The 19683-nt window shown below is 30.9% G+C and overlaps 1 protein-coding gene across 3 annotated transcripts in view; it reads left to right on the plus strand.

The window, feature by feature from the left end:
- Positions 1-19683, plus strand: part of LOC123693332 (sushi, von Willebrand factor type A, EGF and pentraxin domain-containing protein 1) — a 49309-nt gene that overhangs the window by 9597 nt on the left and 20029 nt on the right. For all 3 annotated transcript variants that reach the window (XM_045638374.1, XM_045638375.1, XM_045638376.1), the window contains exons 2-3: positions 14005-14086; positions 16028-16052. In XM_045638374.1, the coding sequence (XP_045494330.1) occupies positions 14012-14086; positions 16028-16052 (100 nt within the window). In that variant the 5' untranslated portion in view covers positions 14005-14011. The remainder of the gene's footprint in view (positions 1-14004; positions 14087-16027; positions 16053-19683) is intronic.

Raw genomic sequence — 19683 nt, forward strand, 5'->3', positions numbered from 1 at the left:
AAGGTTCATTTTGGTGAAATTGGTGCTTTTAAAAGTATTTTTTAATTTCGTATACGCTCATAAATTATAAATGTTCAATTAAATTTATTATGTATCTGTATACCTATACACTATCTACTATGTCTACCTGTACACTTAGCGAATAGCGATAAATATTTTGAGATACAAAATTATAACTAATAGAAAATAACGATATTGTCTGGTTCTTATAAATTGCATCTTGTATGACTTATTCTTAATCAGTAACTAAATAAATTATATCTATAAATAATTCAGTACACACAATTCCATCAGTAGGTATACACATCGAAAACATTAGGTACATTACTTGTTTGTGCAGATGTTTGGAACAACTCCAGTTTTTGTAACAATAACGTAAAAAGTTATAAACTGAGTAAATATAGGGACATACAGACAAAATATATAACCTGCGTTTTGCGAATTAAAACTAAATACATACCATTTTATTACAATGGCAGTAATTAACCAACCTATAATAAATATAGTAAAATAAAGTTTCAGGTAGTGAGAACATCTTGAATTCTTGAACCTTGAACTTTTTGCCTGAGAGCTTGCACGCCTTGCCAATACCGGTTGAGTCATTTATATATGAGTATGTGTACTAATATGTATCTGTTTTATATCCTGTTACCAAATTATTTTGAAGATTTTCAGAATCACTTGGATATTAAAATTGTAATTAATTACATACTATTTCTTGCAAATTCCTACAGGTACCATTGTTATTTAAAGGTTGATTCTAGTTATTAACGTTATCTTGTATTGATGTCTTAAAAATAACTTTTCCTGGTAACTAACTATTTTGATCTAAAATCTGCTGTGAAAGTAAGTCCTATCACAGCAGATTTTAAACCAAAATAATTTGAAAAAGTTACTTTTAAGACATCAATACAAGATTATGAATAAATTTCATGGCAGAAATAGGCAGTCGCCGACATAATAACTCATATTGTTTTAATGAGAAATAAAATTTAAATAACGTTCAATTTTAACACCTTGAAAACTTGACGTATAAATACTTATGACTCATCGTATTAGGTAATGCAAATAAATAATAGCGATGAGGTTACCGACATACCTTTATAAAGTGCAATTTTCTCGTAATAATAAACATTATTTATTGAAGGGAATGTAGATACGAGATGCTTGAGCAGATTTCTATTCAGGAATCACTTATATTAAAATAATAATAGTTTAAAAAAACTAAAAAACACGCTTTTTATAGAAAACCGAACTAAAAAATAGAAAATTTTATCAAATTAGTGTATTGTCATCGGTCCTCAATAAATCTACAAAGTTTGAACGAAATCTGGCCGTTTAAAGTGGGTCAAAATCGCGCCCAAAGAAGTCTGTTACAAACATACAAACATACAGGTGAAGCTAATATAAAGCGTGTAAAAAGGCTTAATTAATGAATACGTCTACTGTTTTATCTAACGTATTATTTTCAACATCACTACGTAAGGGTCACACGGAAATTCAAAAGCTAGTTATAATAGCATCACTTGTCTTGTTAGTTTCATTCATGCGCTTCGCCAGACTTCACAAAACCTTTTTGTTGCTCCAATCCTCTGACTCTTTTATGTAAACCCTCGCCATCGGTTTTGCCTTTTACTATTACACCGTTTTTCTACACCTTCTAACGAACGCTGTGTTCACGTTTGTTTATTCAACCCGTAGTGGAATGATTTACGAATTTATTCCTACTATTTCTTTTGGTTTAACGTCAATTTCGTCACAGACTAATAATAATATACTACGTATACAAGTTTCGTATTTTGATGGTAGAATATCGTCGTAGGTTCATAACGGAATACATATATGAATTATAGTAGAGCAGTAGTCATTTTAAAGTATTTATAACGGGTGTATCATAGAAACCCGTATTATAATAATGTAAATTCGAAGAACCTTCTATCGATCCGTTACACTTTATTAGGATAAATTAATTTAAAACGTACCTCCGTCTAAAAGTAACTATATTGAAGGTAGTTGAAGGATTAATACCAATCCTTCAAATACCTTCAAATTTATTTATAAGCAACCATTTTATTATAAATACCATTTAAAACATGAAATCCTGAAATCTCTCTCAATATTAAGTTAAATACTAGTTATAATGAACAATATGGTAAACTAAAGCTTAAAAAGATTCATTGTACGTAAGTAGCATTTCTATAAGGACGTGTTAAGGCAAAGAAAACTTTAGTTCCTCTCATCATTTACTAAATGAATGTCTAAAAGGCATACTGTAAAATAAGGCATCTGCTGGATACATTCTGCGTGGCTTGTACCGGTGCTAAAACAGCGAATTTATTGAAACCGGTTGGCCTTGCGAAACAGTCACAGACATCCTCAATTTGAATTCGAAATTGTTGGGTTAGTTCCACTATTGAATTCTTTATTCTATATTTACAATACATATATGTAGTTTCGATTTCAAATGAATAATTCTCGGAAAATTTGTTAATATCCAGTTTTACACGCTAAATTTGACGCAATAACAAAAACATTTGGTGAATCAGCGGACAGGTATTCAGGTAGATTTTTAAGTACCTAATGAAAAAAGGTACCCGGTGCATATAATCACCATTAACTCAGGGATATTCCTTTCGGCATACTTAATAATAGGATTGTAACTTACAACAATATGTTACCTTTTTAACAAAAAAATCCTAAAAGCAAATCGGTGAAGGTATGTCATGTCGCAGTATCAAATACTTACTTGTCTATGATTAATAACAGAAGGCCAATGATAATTCACTATTAATTAGTAATATTATAAGTTAATTACTAACTGTAACTACTGTAGCTTAAATCAAAGTATAATGCTAACGTATAATAGACAAAACCTGTCTCGCAGTTATTGCGGCAAAAACCATCACTTTGCATGTTCCTGAGACCGTTAACACATAAATTACAATCTCTGCTTAGACTAGAACGAACAAGAACAGTTCAATAAATGAGGTGAAAGAAATATACAGATCATAAGCATACTTAAGTCTTAAACCACAGATAATATCATATTATACAAGTACCTATACTGGAAGTTAGCAAGCAAAAAAAGAATATTTTGACTTCGAATTCTTGGAACCTTCAATATAAATATAACTATAAATAAATTAAATATTTCCAATGCATCACGCGTGCATCGTGTAGGTACATGATGAATAGGTGTGCATTAGATTATCCTGACTTCTAATATTGATTTGGTTATCTACCTAATTGATATTTACAAAAAATTATATCAATGTAAAAATATTCCCATTTCGCTCCTAATTATGCGGAATATAAAGGGTTCTAAACATGAAAAACCGTTTTATTTCTACTAGATCAAATATAATGGTCATGAATATTTCATATCTAGCGTAACATTTTATTAAAGGAAACGGTCTCATTAGAGTTCCTCGCTTTATAATTTTCCTCAAATGAAAACGCATGGTAATGGGAATGAGATGCAAACTATTTATTATAAAATAAAATGTACTACTTGATTATAATATTCTCATGCTAAAAAAGCGATTATTTGACTTTGAAAATGTAATTCTTTAGATTGGTATTGGCTAAAACTTTTTATGCATTTATTTTGATAAATTTTAGTTCCGTTACTAGACTTCCTGAGTAAAGTAGATATGTAGATTGTAGATTCAGATCGACAAAAAAGACTTGTGTTAAAAAGAAGATTGAAATGAATGTTGGCTGAATGATACCTCACCTGCCACTATTCTGATTGTAGCGGACCTTTCGACCCCGACTTCGGGAATGATATTGGGATTCCACTTGTGATTGCGAGCATACTTTAGCAATTTCTACCAAATTGGACGGTCTTCCTGGAAATTTCATCAAATTATTAATGGCTTTTTAGTACCTGAAAAAATTTGGATAGGCTCGACGTTTTTCTATACTTAATTCTAATAATTTGATAGCTTTCCTTATAGCAACCAATTTGTAATTGCCAATTACTTACCTGAATAAAATGTCCTAAAGTAGCTATTAAAATCTTCTAATAGGTTTCTTAGAAATTACCTTGTTAGGCTTATTACCTACACAATTTTAATATCGACGTTTTCTAAGATAAACTATAGAAATTAAAAAGCAATCATTATAATTTTCTTTTTTTTATTGTAAGTAGGTACTTAATAAATTATTGTTTGAAATGTGCATCGATTTATTCGATACGGAAAGATATTTTCTCATCTATTATGAAGATGCTACTTTCGAAGTTAGCAAAGCTTTAAATCTATACCTAGTATTTTTCTACGAAAACTAAATAAATCTCAGCAATGTCAGATCGTCAGCCATATTGGAAGTAAATAGCAAAACTTTTCGCCACACTGGCTTATCCAGTTCATTGACGAAACCGTGGCGAAATGTAATGCTGTTAAACTATTTTTAATTCACGCCAATTTGAAACTTAGAATGATAGGTGTAATTAACATAATCGATTGGCAATCAATCATCATACTTGTGAAATGCAATTCTAACATTAATTGGAACTTTCGGCTATAAATATAATAATAAATTAAAAGTAAATATACCAGTTTATCGCTCTAAATTAAATTGTAGTGATACCTACATAACGATCTGGTGGATATACTTAAGAGAAAAAAAAGGTTCAATATGAATCGTGTATTGTACTTAAATTGCAATAACGTTTCATTTAAAAGTAATTCAATCGTTTTCACTTTGCCATAAATAGTTACCTTTCCATAGAAATCGAAATCAGGATTAAATGCCGCAGAAAACCTCGCTAAATTACACAAGAATAATGCGGATAACATTTCATATGACTCATGGATTAAACCGGTAACATTTTTATGCTAAATAAAATGGGAACATAAATATGATTTCTGCTTTTTATCTTTATACAAGTTTTAATATTCATTACAATTTGTAATCAAGGCTAAATTAACGTGCATAGAACATTGTTGTTCAAAACTTTTAAAAAGATAAACAGCAGCAGTATTATATCCAATATCGACTACTGTTTCATAAATATTAAAATATATTTTTTTCTTTGCAGGTATGATAGTCAAAGGCTTCCGTCACACATCTGTTTCCTGTAACCGTATCTGAAACCAAATGGTAGCACTAAAACCGAGTAATAAAGTTCTTGACCTCACATTTTTGTTACACGAGTAAGTATTGAGTATAAAATCTATTATGCAACGTTTAGCACTTTCAAATCGGTAAACACGAGCTTGTGCCCCACAAAACTCAGGAACGTATTTTAAATATTTTTTAACTTACACACCTATCATAGGCGTATGTAGCCAATTGGATGATTATTATTTGTGTCATGTAGCAAGACGGCGAGAGCTAAATGCGTAAACCAGCTAACGGTGTTAGTTCAACGAACGGAAAGTAGTACTTATAATATGCCCACCTGTCTCAAAATGTTGAAGGAAGCATTCCATATAGAGCACGGTCGCCAAATGAATCGGGAAGTCAGGATGTCGGCCATATTAAATTACTTATAATTAATTCAATGCAATATACCATGTTATTACTTTGCACTCAATTGCCTTTGCAAATATCTATCAGAAATATAGCTCTCGTATTTTAGATTTCAGCCACTAAATTTGTAGTCTAACAATTGTATTTTATTTGCATTTAGTATTTGAAAGTGTAAACCAAATCCAGTTATGCATTGTCATAGCTTTACCAAAATATTGTCCGCGTTTCGGCGTTTCCATTGAATTTTACGAGTTTAATCTATCCGTAAATTTGTTGCACAACAAAAATACTTGATGAAGTAAAGCTTCAAACCAGTTCACAGCGATCGACTTCCCATTTTCTAACGAGATTTTTTTGCTCTCAAGCTCACACGGCAAAATACTACACCTTCTTTCGCGGAACTTGTAATAGAGATCTCTAACAATGTTACATTTGAAGAATAAAGTCCTGATACAAAGGCACTTTTAAATCGCTATTACAATATCCATTCGCTATTACGCTTTATTATCTAACATTAATTAAGGTCTGCGCAGTATCAGTTAGGCGATTAACTATTGCACGTATTACGTCATTTACGTTTGAACAGAATTAATAAGCTTTTATTAGTAAGTACCTAGTAAATATGTAAAGTTTTCTAACTTTTTCATATTATTTTATACCAGGAAGTGGTATTACAACTGTTGCTTGTTTGCATTGCTCTGTTTTCAAAATAGCTGTTTGCAAGTAATTAATTAACATGTAGAAAGTAGTCTATTAAAAAATAATGATAGAGGCGTATATTAACTTCCTTGATGTAAAGAAAAAATTACGCTTTACGCTGTAAAGTAATTCATTTGTCACTATGTTAATTCCTAGAGACTTTCTTAAAGCCAACAAAAACGTCATATAGGAAATGTTGACGGAACAGTGATTGTATAGTCAATAACTTTCCCCACGTATGACCTGCTAATAACTGCTTGCACGTCTCTCATTCATACCGGTTGAAGAAAAAGAAAAGATAATCACTTATAAACACTCTGGAGAGTAACAAAGTGAAGTCGGCCTACTGACCAACATTGTCCTTTTAATGTAACAAAGGCAACTCTTCTATTTTCACACAATTAGTCAAACAATTAGTAATTATTGTTATCCTTTTCCTCACCTAAGTCTCTTATGCTACGTCAAAATTAATTTTAATTATTTATTTTCATTCTGTTTCCTTCCATTCAAACTAATTATTATTTCGGGATATTCGTGTAGACATCTCAAGGTTTATAATAGATATTACAACCGAATAGCAAACACATTATGTTAAGCATAAACACAAATGTACACTTAAAATTCCCATACGGAAACGTTTAATTAATTGAACAACAACAGCGTGATAGTTTTCCATGAAAATTACATTTCATTCTAGCCGTGACGGTTTGGGTCTTTCACTTTGAAATGAAATATGAATATGGAGGACACGTCGGCTGCCATATACGAAGAGGAGATGGAAAAAAGCGGTAACTGTAAAACAGTGAACGAACGAGCGACACTGACAATGAGAAGGCGGAACGTTCCGTTTTAGGTAGCCGTCACGTATGCAGACCTACGTGGACGGTATGACCAGGCCGGGGCACGTACTGACTTTCCAACGCATTGTAGATAAATGATTCACGAGCATCACAATGTTTACTTCTCTTTCTAAAACCACACATTTAATTACGCACGATTTTTCAACACTTCCGTATGATGTACGATTTTCAGGAATATTGAGATCAAAATCTGCATAATACCACTTTCCATCACTGTTAGTTATTACACGTGTTATGTAATGATTTATTTGTAGTTAAAAGTATATTACATCCGGATATGTTCATCATCATCTAAACGATTTAGCAATATGAGCGTAGCAACAATATTAGAGATTGATAATATTAAGTTAATTAAAGTAAAATTATGAAGCGCCGTTAACATGCACGTAGTAATTACACGTTGTCTTAAATATATTTGAACTTAACTTAATCAATTAACATATTACATAAGCGAAACGTAGTTTGGACTTTAAAAAGTAAAAATATCTTCGCTGTAAGTATTAAAGTTTAATTATTTCATAAAATTGTCTCTATCGTCTCTATTTTCATAAAAATGTACCTTTATCATAAAGTCGTTTTATATAATTAGGGAAATTACATACACTAAAAATAATTGCAGCAATTGCGTCTCTGAACTTTATTCGAGTAGACTGTAATATTTAAATTTTAACCTGATTAAAATTGCGTTCAAAAATAGTATGCTCATTCTTAGAAGTTAAACGAGCAAAGAACTGAAAGTTAACATTGCTACAATTTGCAAATATCCAATTATATAACATTAATTAAAATAACAATTATTTTTACGTTATCAGTTTAATAATTACGGTAATTTTAACACAAGCTCTTATAACCATATTATGACCATAGTGACCAAATGTGAGGGATGAATAACTACCGAAGCGTAATGCGAGTCGTGTCGAAACATAAAATACGATAAACGTCTTCAAATAAGAAGCAGTTCAATAAACTAATAAACTAAACCAGACACTTTCATCAAACAATATTCAAATTCCAAACTATACGTGAATGGAAAGTGAAATTAGTTAGCATCGATTTTTATAGCTGATCGGAATGACCACTTTTTTCAAATATTGACAATCGCTTTAACGTTTGAAATATTTTCTAACTGTATGTTCATTTATAATAACCATAAATTGAATAAAATTTAAAATGTACGTAAGCGCCATTGTGTTTTCTATACACCTATAATATATAAATAACAGCAATACGCCTATCAATGCGTTTGTACTTGACCCAATATTGTGCACGTTTCAAATTATAGCTACGTTAGCTATTCTAATATAAACACCAGATATTTAACTTTATCTTCTATTCACGTTTTTAATCAAAACAAAAATAAAATACTTATTGAATTTAATTATAACAATTAGCTAAATAAATTATATTGATGATTGATCAACCAAATAATGTAGCTGCTAAATGATTCACAAATATGTAACATTTTGTAAAGCAAGTATTTATTGCTCGTAAAACGCCACATAACTGTAAAATACTTACCATACCAATATGTGAATGTGTAAACCACGATCGGCTTTATTCGGCGCACAATTTATTATTCAGGACAAATATTTAGATTCAATTTACCTAACTGTCCTTTGACACTATAACGGGCAGTTATCGGTGTCCCTAATCACCGCAGTAGCACTTTCGACCGAATATTTGATATACAAATACATAAATAGATGTTCCTTTACGTCTTCCTCTATTAAGGTTTGCCATAGCTAATTTGGGTTTGATTTAGCGGTATTTATAGACCAAAACAGCCTCCCGAACATATTTTGTCAACATCTACAATGTGTGGATTGACGCGTAGACCCGCGTAGCCCGGGTGTTCACCTAAATCCACATCAATATGTCGACGTCTTGTATAACATACCATATTCAATTAAGTAACTTAGAACTCCTGTTAGGCATGTTAACCCCAAATACGGATTGGATTAATGAAGGTCTAAATCTCAAATTAATGAATGGATATTCAATATAAACTGTTGAGGAGTGTTCCTCCTCCATTGAAGTAAAAGTTTGAAGGATATAGGAAACTGGAAACTGTATCTCTTAGTAATTTTAGATTAATTAGGAAACAATGTGGCCCATTGTTTCAATTCAATTCAATTATATACACCATTACATTTTGCAATTATTATACGTAAAAATATTTTACAAATATGCGAAGGTATCTAAATTAATACTTTTAAACAGTGAACATTATGAAATCAAGTAAGTACAGTTCATCAAACAATTGTGTGTAGCAACTGTTATCGCCTTTGCATAGTGCTAATTTTAAAGCGTGAGAGACATTTCAAAACATGTATTATTTTTGGTGAGCGATATAGAATAAAGGGGTCAGCCAATTCTCCCATTGTCACAATGGTCAATTATAAGGTACGTCTTGCTTCAGGTAGACATTGTTACGGTAATTAATATGATTTAGGTTCTGTGTACATTCTATTGGAACAGTTACTTCGAACAAAAGTAATGTTTACTATTTTTATTCGTAATTGGTTCTGGTGAATTTAATAATTTTTTTTAAATCAATTTTTTGTATCAAATGTAATATTCTCTTACGTTTCAGGTAAAAGCTTCCTTTGAAAATCGGTTGTACCTATAGTATTGTTATAGATCTGTCACATGTATACTAATCAGCTTTTCTAAGATCTTTGAATGAAGACATATTATATCTATCTTTTAAATTTAACTTTTAAACTCAAGTTAACATAAGAAGCAATCAATTGTGTAAAACACAAATAGAAAAACTCAATGCAAATTAGGCAAAGAGAAAGGCTTTTATATATTTTTACATATACCCACTTCAATTTCACTCATTATGTGGGTGTTTTAAATACACTGGATGCAAATGCGTTTTGAGTCTCATTGCAAGCAAGAGAACATGATAATTATAACACAATATGTTAGGAAAATGTTACATATTTCTTCAAATATTAAGAGCTATAGAAACATTTATCTCTAAGTATACATTAGATTTGAATTATGGGGGTTAGAGAGATAGTTTTCTCTAATATAATAAGTTAAGGGAATAAAAAAGGAAAGAAGGAAAAAATCGGGTAATGGAAAACCTTATCTAATATAATACCTATGCATCTTTCTCAAAACATACATCTATTATTGATGCTACTTAATTATTTTTATTTCAAAAAGATTGCTATCAAGTGAACGACCCAAATCTCATATCCTCCGTCACGCAGTCACGTCAAACCGTAATCTTATTCAGATTCTCAATTTCTAAAGGTTATCCGCGTCTATAAATATTTGCTCATATTGTTGAGAAAAATTCCTTTACCATACTAAAAATGCATTTAATATTTTAGTTTATACGCGTAAATATTAACGTGACATGCGAGATGCATCCGCTGTTGAAATCTGGTTTAAAAACAATGCTTGCCCGCATCGGGCCAGTTATCTGCGCAAATTATCGCATTGTAGCTATAACATTTCTGGAAACAAAAGAGATGTCAAGCCGATATCTGCGAGCCATCTGCAAATTGATCAAAACCTCTGAGAAGTGGATTAATTGTAACCTCTATTGTATTTTAACCTATGCTGTAATCTGCGTGAAATTCGGTTTGGTGTTTTTAAATTATGTTTTTATTTATTTTTCTTACCTATCTACTTTCATTTTATGACTTTGACCTTGGTTAAAATCATGAATGTCATACCGTTAAATTAATTAGTTTTATAACGAACCTAGTTTTTAAATTAAAATGTATCCAAATAAGAGTGTATTATGGTGAAGCATAGTGCTATCACACAATAGAATAATTTCTCAAGCAGCATGAGAACATACCAATGGGGTCACGCAAAGACGTAACAAATAATAAGCCACTTCCGACAATAGGTATAATATTTAATAACGAATAATCAAAGAGAAGTAAAAATTCTCAAATAGATGGCTAAGAAGTACCATTTAATTTAATACCAAAATTCATTTGGTTGCTGGAACAGGCTCTTATTGTTAAATATTGGATTTTCGCCACCCCCTAATGACGTCATCATTTCTATATAGCTGTCTTGACACTTCCTAATTTGAAGAAGGAGTTTTTTTTATACGGAAAATATAAAAGTAAAAAATAAATCAAATGTTACATTTTTACTTGATGGGATAAATACTTCATTATATAATGAAAATATGTTTTCTTAACATAATTATTATTTATTTTCATACACCAGGGTGAACACTGTCTTCAAAATTAAATATAATTAGATAAGTAATTCTCATTGTTTATTTAACAAGAAACGAGCGTAGTACCTACTTTCTGTTATAATTTTTAAAATTTAATACAATTGTGTTAAATGTTAAAGTGCGATATATCCATAAGTAGCTCTGTGAAATTATGTTAATACTTTTTTAACATTAAACAAAAATTAACTTCCTATAGAAACTAGTACAGCGTGTGTTGAATGGCGCTCTATGCGTCTGCTTTTGCTTTATCGTGGGATCTGACACTTCCCATCTTCAAAAGAAATGATGTTAAAGGCCTTTTGTCTTCAATTTATCATTCACCAATAAAATAAATTAACAAAACTAGTTTAAATCATGAAGTAGGGAAAGAACTAGGAAACTCTATCAAGGGCTTTTCAAATAACATCCGGGAGAATGTGAAGTATAGAAAGTGTAATATATATTATTGGTATAGTAGATCAATAATACAAACTTGGTATTTAGTAAACTAGTTTTGCTTGTAGAAGTAATTTATAAAAATCACACATAGTTGTGTAATAATGTCAGAAACTAATGTTGTAACGTCCTGGTACAAAACTCGACGTATTTCCTCTTTTAAAATGTGTTAAATTAAATACTTAAAAATTAATATAATTATAGCATATCTATATCCATATAAAACACACTTTATGTAGAAGGTATTTAAGATCATTTCAAACTTAACTGCAGTATTAACAAAAAATCAGAATGAATGAATAATCAAATAACTCATTACCAATATCAAGATTTTAATACTCTTAACCTGATAACGTAATATGAAAAGTAAAAAGGCGAACAATATATTATAATACAATATAACATGCAGCTTAATCGAAGCGCAGTCGGTATAGAATAATATATTATTCTGTCAGATTGACTTGCACAATCCAAAACCGGTTAACCTCTCTACGTGATATCATCAAACGATTTTGTATTATATCTAATGTGAGACTCGGTTAACATATAACCGAGTCTCACATTAGATATAATACAAAATTGTTCTCGCTAACATTATGATAGGTATTTATTTTATCCCAGCGTTTGACCTTTCTGTAACATCGCTGCACGTTAACCTCTGAAAATGGCTATGAAAAAGTCTCATATCTAAATTTAAAAGCTCGTATATAATATTTCTCTCGATAAGTAATAACTTTAAAATAACGAAGAGATACGTAATTTGTCTAAAGTACTTTTGTAGAGCGAGTACTTACTTTACTACTTACTTTTTTTTTACTTTCTCATCGCTAATCTTATTTTAAGGAATTACTCCAGTAACATTCCTTGAAACATACGTACTAGATATACGAGAAATAATGTAAATTCAAACAAAAAAGACATACACGTGCAGAAGACAACAAACTAGGATAAATAAGAAATAAAGTGGGATAAGAGAGCTTGTATATTTTGCTTAAAGAAAAACACTTCTGTTCACGAATCCTCAGTCTTATAGCAAATGTTGTACAAAAAGGAAAGTTCTCTCGACGACGACGGTTGCGTAACTTATTCAATATCAGAATATTTTGTATCAATGAACTTTACAGCGTTTTGTCACGATAGAGCTAGCGCAATATTTCATTTGCCTACCGCCCTCGTCCCCATTGTAGCAACCCACTAAATGAATTCACCGTCTCTAGACGTCTATTACGACCGTAGGTACGTGACCACGGAACAAAATTATTCCCTACTAAAACGAAAACACTCCAAAATTAACGTAGCAGGGAACCGATTAATCGTCTGTTACATAGATTAAATGGATTCATTCCACTTCTTACCTTATCCTTAATAAATTTCGACGAGCTTTTGAAGGCTCTTACTTACATTATTGCGTGTATCAAGACACAATACAAGGAATTATTAATTTGGATCTACTTGTTCGGATACCGTTATCATTTTACATTTTGTAGCTTAGAGATCAACGTTATTGTTATAATATTGTTATGGATTACTTTTAATGAGTTTAAAAGATATTTTCATGAAAATCGATAAGTATCTCCAAAGCTAATATAATATTCAGAAAGACGTATCAATTACTTAATTAAATTTAATTATGTCAATTTAAGTACTGAATACACAGCAGAGCATTAAATTTTATTAATAATTACCAATCGTCAATCACAAGTGGAATACAAACTGTGTACACTAGGTCTGATCATAAACAATCAGCTCGAAATGAAAACGAATTAACCGCATTAATTACAACGTTCAAAATACATGAGCATTCGATATTTGTACGTAGTTTTTGGAGGTGTATATTATGTTGAATTAAATACATTATCAACCACAATTCAAATAATATATTCTGCATATGAAAATAACTATAGATTTGTACTGATAGGTATATGCAACGAATCTAATATACGCAAATCATGCGGGAAGTTATAAGAAATTGAATATTTTAATAAGCCTAAATAGTAAATATATAATTGGTCTATAAACTTACTCATACTGTTTATTTATACACATTAATATACATCATAACAATTTTAAAGCTGTCAATAATTATGATAATTTATTAGGTATATTATCTATGTATATGTAATTAATGCTTTTTGAAGTACGTTAAAATTACAGTAGGTGGAAGTAGTTCTTTCCACATAAATAATACTTTCTCTGACCATAATTTCTCGTAATGGAGTACAGTACAAAGTCTTAATGACTATTTCTTTGCCTTTAAGTAGAGCAGTATGAGGTTTTCTCTTAGAACTAACTCAAGGTGTGTTTACCTTCCAGATTTACGATGTTGATAAGGTGTCGGACGGCACTGTGTGTCGTCGCGCTCCTGACACTCTACGCGACACAAGCAAACTCAGAGGTAAGCTTTAGTCTTAAGTTCAAGATAAGGCAATCGAATGTTACTTTTTATATGAGATTAACGGCCACGCTAGACAAGGCTTGGCTATTTTGGGAGAATTTTATTATCCGTTAACTTCTTAAAAGCTAAGAAAACTTAGTCCAGAAAAGATAATTCTCTTAATTCTCTCAACAAAGCTTTGTAATACAATTTAATCGCGGCCATATAATATTAGTTAGTATAGTTTTCATCGTTTAACATTCAATCGAAAATAGGCTAATTTTACACATCCCGAGCTTAATCCTTAAAATTGGAAACAATTATAATAATCATTGTTGTTAAATGATTAGTAAGTTGATTACGGTAATTAAATATAAAATATTAATATTTCATTCGCATGAATTTAATAATTAATTTTCTATTTGTATAGGTAACATCGATAAGGTACAAGTTTACTAACTATGACATGGATTAACGCAATTAAAGTTTGTTTTCCATACGCAATAGGTGTGGGTAGGCATATTGTATTTAACCAATGTAATCAAAAGACGATCATGAATGAAGAATATATTATTACAGCTTCACGTCACGCTTCTCCTCTTCTTTGTTCAATACAATTCGATCAAAATAACTTCTTTTGTTAACAAACAATGTTATCAGTGATGTTATTAACAAGTACACCTTAAAAACAATATAGGCTTAAATTTTGCAATTACAAACATGATATGTGTTCGGGAAAAAATGAAATTCTGTGTAGTAAGATTAATTAATGAATAAACCAATAACTTTGTTAACGCATTTCACGAATTAAAATACGTGAATGCTGCTTTTGCACGGATTTCATGTAAAGTAGGTACAACATATAAGACCAGAGTCAGTAATGAACCGTCAGTCTCACGTTTTCCCAAAATATGTAGAATTAATAACTTACAGCATGTTACATTTGATAAAATTAAACAGTTTTAACATGCAAAGCTTGTGAGAATGAAATTTTTCATAAGAGCTTGTCCAGTTTAATCTGATAGTTAATAAAGCATATAAAAAGTAGTATAATATAATTGTATATTAACAGAAAAAAGCTCTAATATCACTGAAATTTATAGTAGTGCACTAGAGAAGAAATTCATATTACCTAAAACACATACAAAAAGACTTACAACTTTTTTCACTGTTTGCATTAGTAAAAGCAATAACAAACATCAATATTTACAAACGCAAAACATTTCAAACTATTTACTCAATCGAGTTTAGCCTATATCGAAAACAATAATTATAAACAATTTTCTAATTCTACATTGCGATTAGCTTTCGCTCATCTACTCTGATGAATGATGAAATGAAAAGTAATTAAAACGATTCCATAAAACCTAATTGTAAAATATATTTATGATGAACACACATTAAAATTGCTTATGTATTATATGTTTATTATGATCGATCGAAGCACTAATATCACGATATGTTTACATATTGTCTCTTATCTCAATTCCAACAGCAATTTATCTTATATCATAAAGTCCGATTTGAATGTGTCCAAGTCCAACAGTCACGGACGCCGATTGTCCTCGATCTCACTTTCGCTTATTTAGCAAACCGTTACATTCCATCTTACTTCACCCACACCAATTGTCGAATGGAAAACTGTAAAAGGGACTTCTGGGCAGATTTATTGCTTTGTTACGGATCGAAACGACCCACAACGATCGTATCATCAACGTATTTATCATTGTAAATGTGTCAACGTTACCCCGTTTCGCAGATATCTACCCCCGAAACTGAAGTATATATTTTCGATAGAGCATAATATAACCACTTTAGTATTATTTACGAGTTTCACGTGCGCTATCTGTTGTAAAAGTTAGAATCATTAATATTTTCTTAGTTTAAACATGATTCTCAGATCAAACAGCAAGGCTTTATGTATTAACAATTCTAATTCTTGTTTTATTTTTGTTTTTACAGGGAAACCTCTTCACGTGTCCAAATGGTAAGTTGCATTTTATATACATATCTACTATTAGATATTTACCAACACAACATTAGTAGATTTTTTCACACATTTATCAAACTACAATATCACTTTTGAAATTAGAGTTCTATAAATTGTGCCCAAATTAACTACTATGTAAATGTGGATAAAGAGCAATTAAATTAATTACAAAGCGTGCAACCTGAAACTTTTAAATTACACAAACATACATATTCGCACCTAACACAAACATTATAGCAAAATGCATTAGCAGAAACGAGTTTTCGCTCACGAAGCTTATATAAAAGCATTTGTACTTCTAGTTGACAATAAAGCGAGATACGACTAGCTCATTCACAGCTTAACACAGCTTACGAACTAATGTGCTTAGTAAATTAATTAGTTACACAAGTTCCAAAACACTAAAAGCTCTCATAAACAAAGGTACCTGTATTCATATAATGTGATAACAGTGTCCTCTAATCTACTTTTATAAATGCACTACATAAAACATAATTATATCGTTCGTTATTAAAATGAAATTGAAATAATTCTACAAAAGCAATAAGCTGATAATATTATCTCAATGATTAAACTAATTTGCGTATATTTTAAAACACAAAATATTTAGTCTAATAAATAGATAACTGTGTCGTCACTCGTCATGTGTTATTCAATACATAAATGTAAATCATATGTCGCACGTTGGTGTTCTCATATTGACAGCCAATGAGTAAGCAAATTAAATGGTTCACCGGTCTTCGTAATCTTCATTAACCACATAATTAATCTGCGGAGATTGCCTCTCAGCACACGCTACAGTGCTTTCCTAGCCACCTAGATAGATTGGCGTACGCTTCAGGTGTCCTCATACTCCTGAGATGAATAGACAGTTAATGGGTTACCTGCCTACGTTACGGTGCGCGTTAGGTGCAGTGCACACATACAGATCTAAGATCAAAGCCCAAATAACAAGGCACTGGATTTCAACTATTATCGAAAACTACTGCTTGTTTAAGTTAATCCTGAACATAAATTAGTAAGTTATACTGAAAAGCAGTTTTTATTATTTAAAACAAAAAAGTCGCCGTATCACAGTAATTAATACACATCGTCACCATCAAAATGTCACCTATATGCTACCCACAAAAGTGCTTTTGATAATATCAATGTGTAGCCTGCAGGAACGGGTATAATATTAACCTAGGGATGATTAGTTCGTCGACCTAGGCGTGGTAATGTCCTATTAATATGCTGTAACTAAAACAACGTCTCTCCGTATGAATGTACTGCCAAAAAATGATACCTCCTGTATTTCTAGGTAAAGTTTATATAAACTGAGGATAAATTACACCTCATCATCGATTAACACAGGGGGTTGTTATACCTCCCTAATAACGAGCGGCTTAATCTATACCAATGTTCTCGCATGCAATTAATTCACATATGATGCAATGTGGGTAAATTACTTCCAATTAGAATAGGATGGTCTAATTCAATCATTCATATATATACCAGACAATAACCCTAGAATTGCATACTGTATGCATTAATAGAGGAAGTGCGTATCTGTGCATTATTAACTGAGATACAGCAGTTAGGCTATAAGAGCCTCAGATTTCAATTAGTTAATCAAATACATTATAATATAATATATTCGTCACTGTGGAGAAGTCAATATTCTATATGATGTCAATATTCTCAATAGATCATTGCTTGAAACGTAACACAAAATCATAACATCTTAAATTACCTACGAATTTCAAAAATAGCAATTTATTGGTGTAATATTTACGTAGATTTGTGCAAAATAAGGTTATTTACATAAATTTAAGGTTCAACATTAACTTATAAATTTGTATAACTATAATTTTGTTTGAGTATTATTGAGACGAATTTATTTCTCTTTTCCCGGTAACGTTGGTTTCCTTGATATTTTAGCATCCCCAAGGAAAGATTCAACGGGTCTGTATATATTTTTGCGGGCAGAAAGGCTAGTTACAACTTAATAACGCAATTAAAATCCCTTATCACGAATCCGCTGCGCCCAACTGTCGGTTTACGTGAAAATATTAGCAATGATTCTGTATTTTTATTAGTACCTATTCTCCTGAGCGATTATTAACGTTTGAATTATAAAAAAATTAATTGACTTCTAAAGGAAATGCTTGTCTTCGTTTCCAGATATAGATAATTAAGATATTAGTATCCAATTATGTTGCCAATATTGACTCATATTCCAATATCGATTTGTGTATCATTTATGTTTTCTACTTCACGATGATAAGGGTGGGTACCAGTAACAATAAACATTGAAAGAAATCAGTTACTAACGTCCTTCCTTATTTAAAAGCAATACCACGGTCTATAATTAATATTTAATACAAACGTTTTTGTACAAAGTAGAAATAGTACAATCGTTTCGTATAAGATCATCTTACATCCTAGATTATTGTACTAAGAGAAATATTAATAACACGGATAAATAGCGCTAACATAACCGCTATTGTTGGTCAAGAGGCTAGGAATTCTAACGCTTTCACCGAAGAAGTTATGAGGGCATACTGCCACAGAGAACAGCAATATACCCTCAATAACGTTTATAAAAATTATATATATAGCTGCAAATACCTGTTATCTAAATACGCAAGCGCTTTTTATTAAAAGACTGTAGTAAATGCACTCAATTAAGTGAGAATTCCCAAGTATACAACTCGTTTAGAGTTAGTATAATAGCTAAATTGAGAACTCGTTTTAAAAGGTTATATTAATAACCTTCTTAAATTGGTGCTCAATTTATCTCTTAACTAAGAACTACCGGCTCTTTTACCAAGAGAATAGACAGGAGCTCATATAAAAGAAACCCAAATACTTACTCAGCCATTATAAAGAAAGATCAAACAGAAAAATAGCTCTGCTCTATGTCCAATTAGGGAACTTTACCCTTACTGCAATCGTAGAGAAATTGCAGGCAAAAAATTTAATAACTTTTATATACTAATGTTAGCTATTAAAACTTTGTTAATCATAAAGTCTGCGCTTATGGGGATTAACTTATTAAGTAGGTTCACTTATAACTTAGCACGAGTGTTATATTCGGAGCATCACGATCTGGGTCAGTAGCTTTGTAAAACATCGTCACAAGGTTACAATGGCAGTATAAATTCAACCATTTCATTTATTTACTGTGACAAGACGTAAACTACCGTAACAACTTACTGCGACTGTATTAGATTAGCGATTTAGTTAGATAATACGCAATACCTTCGATTATTAAATTACCTTTGTATATTGTTATTTATTTTGCAATTTCTTGTTTAAAATATTTATAAGCATAACTAATTAAACGAGGGAAGTTTCACGTGTTTCATCAAAAAAATCATATCGGAGTTGAGCAATTTACCTAGGCGTTATTTTTTATGAAAATAAAAACGATAAATAATAATTTCAGTAAGTAATTAAAATGCTTGTTATACATTCGTGTGAACTAAAAGTTTATCGTTGAAAACGCCAATGATTTATTAGCTTTACAAAAATACGAAATACTTATATTAATAAAAGTACAGTTCTTATATCATAGTTCAAAATAATTTGAACTTTTTATACCCGACGCATTGCATTATAGCCTATTATGTTCGATAGACTGACA

The sequence above is a fragment of the Colias croceus genome, chromosome 7 (genome assembly GCF_905220415.1).
Source record: "Colias croceus chromosome 7, ilColCroc2.1".
Taxonomy (NCBI): Eukaryota; Metazoa; Arthropoda; class Insecta; order Lepidoptera; family Pieridae; genus Colias; species Colias croceus.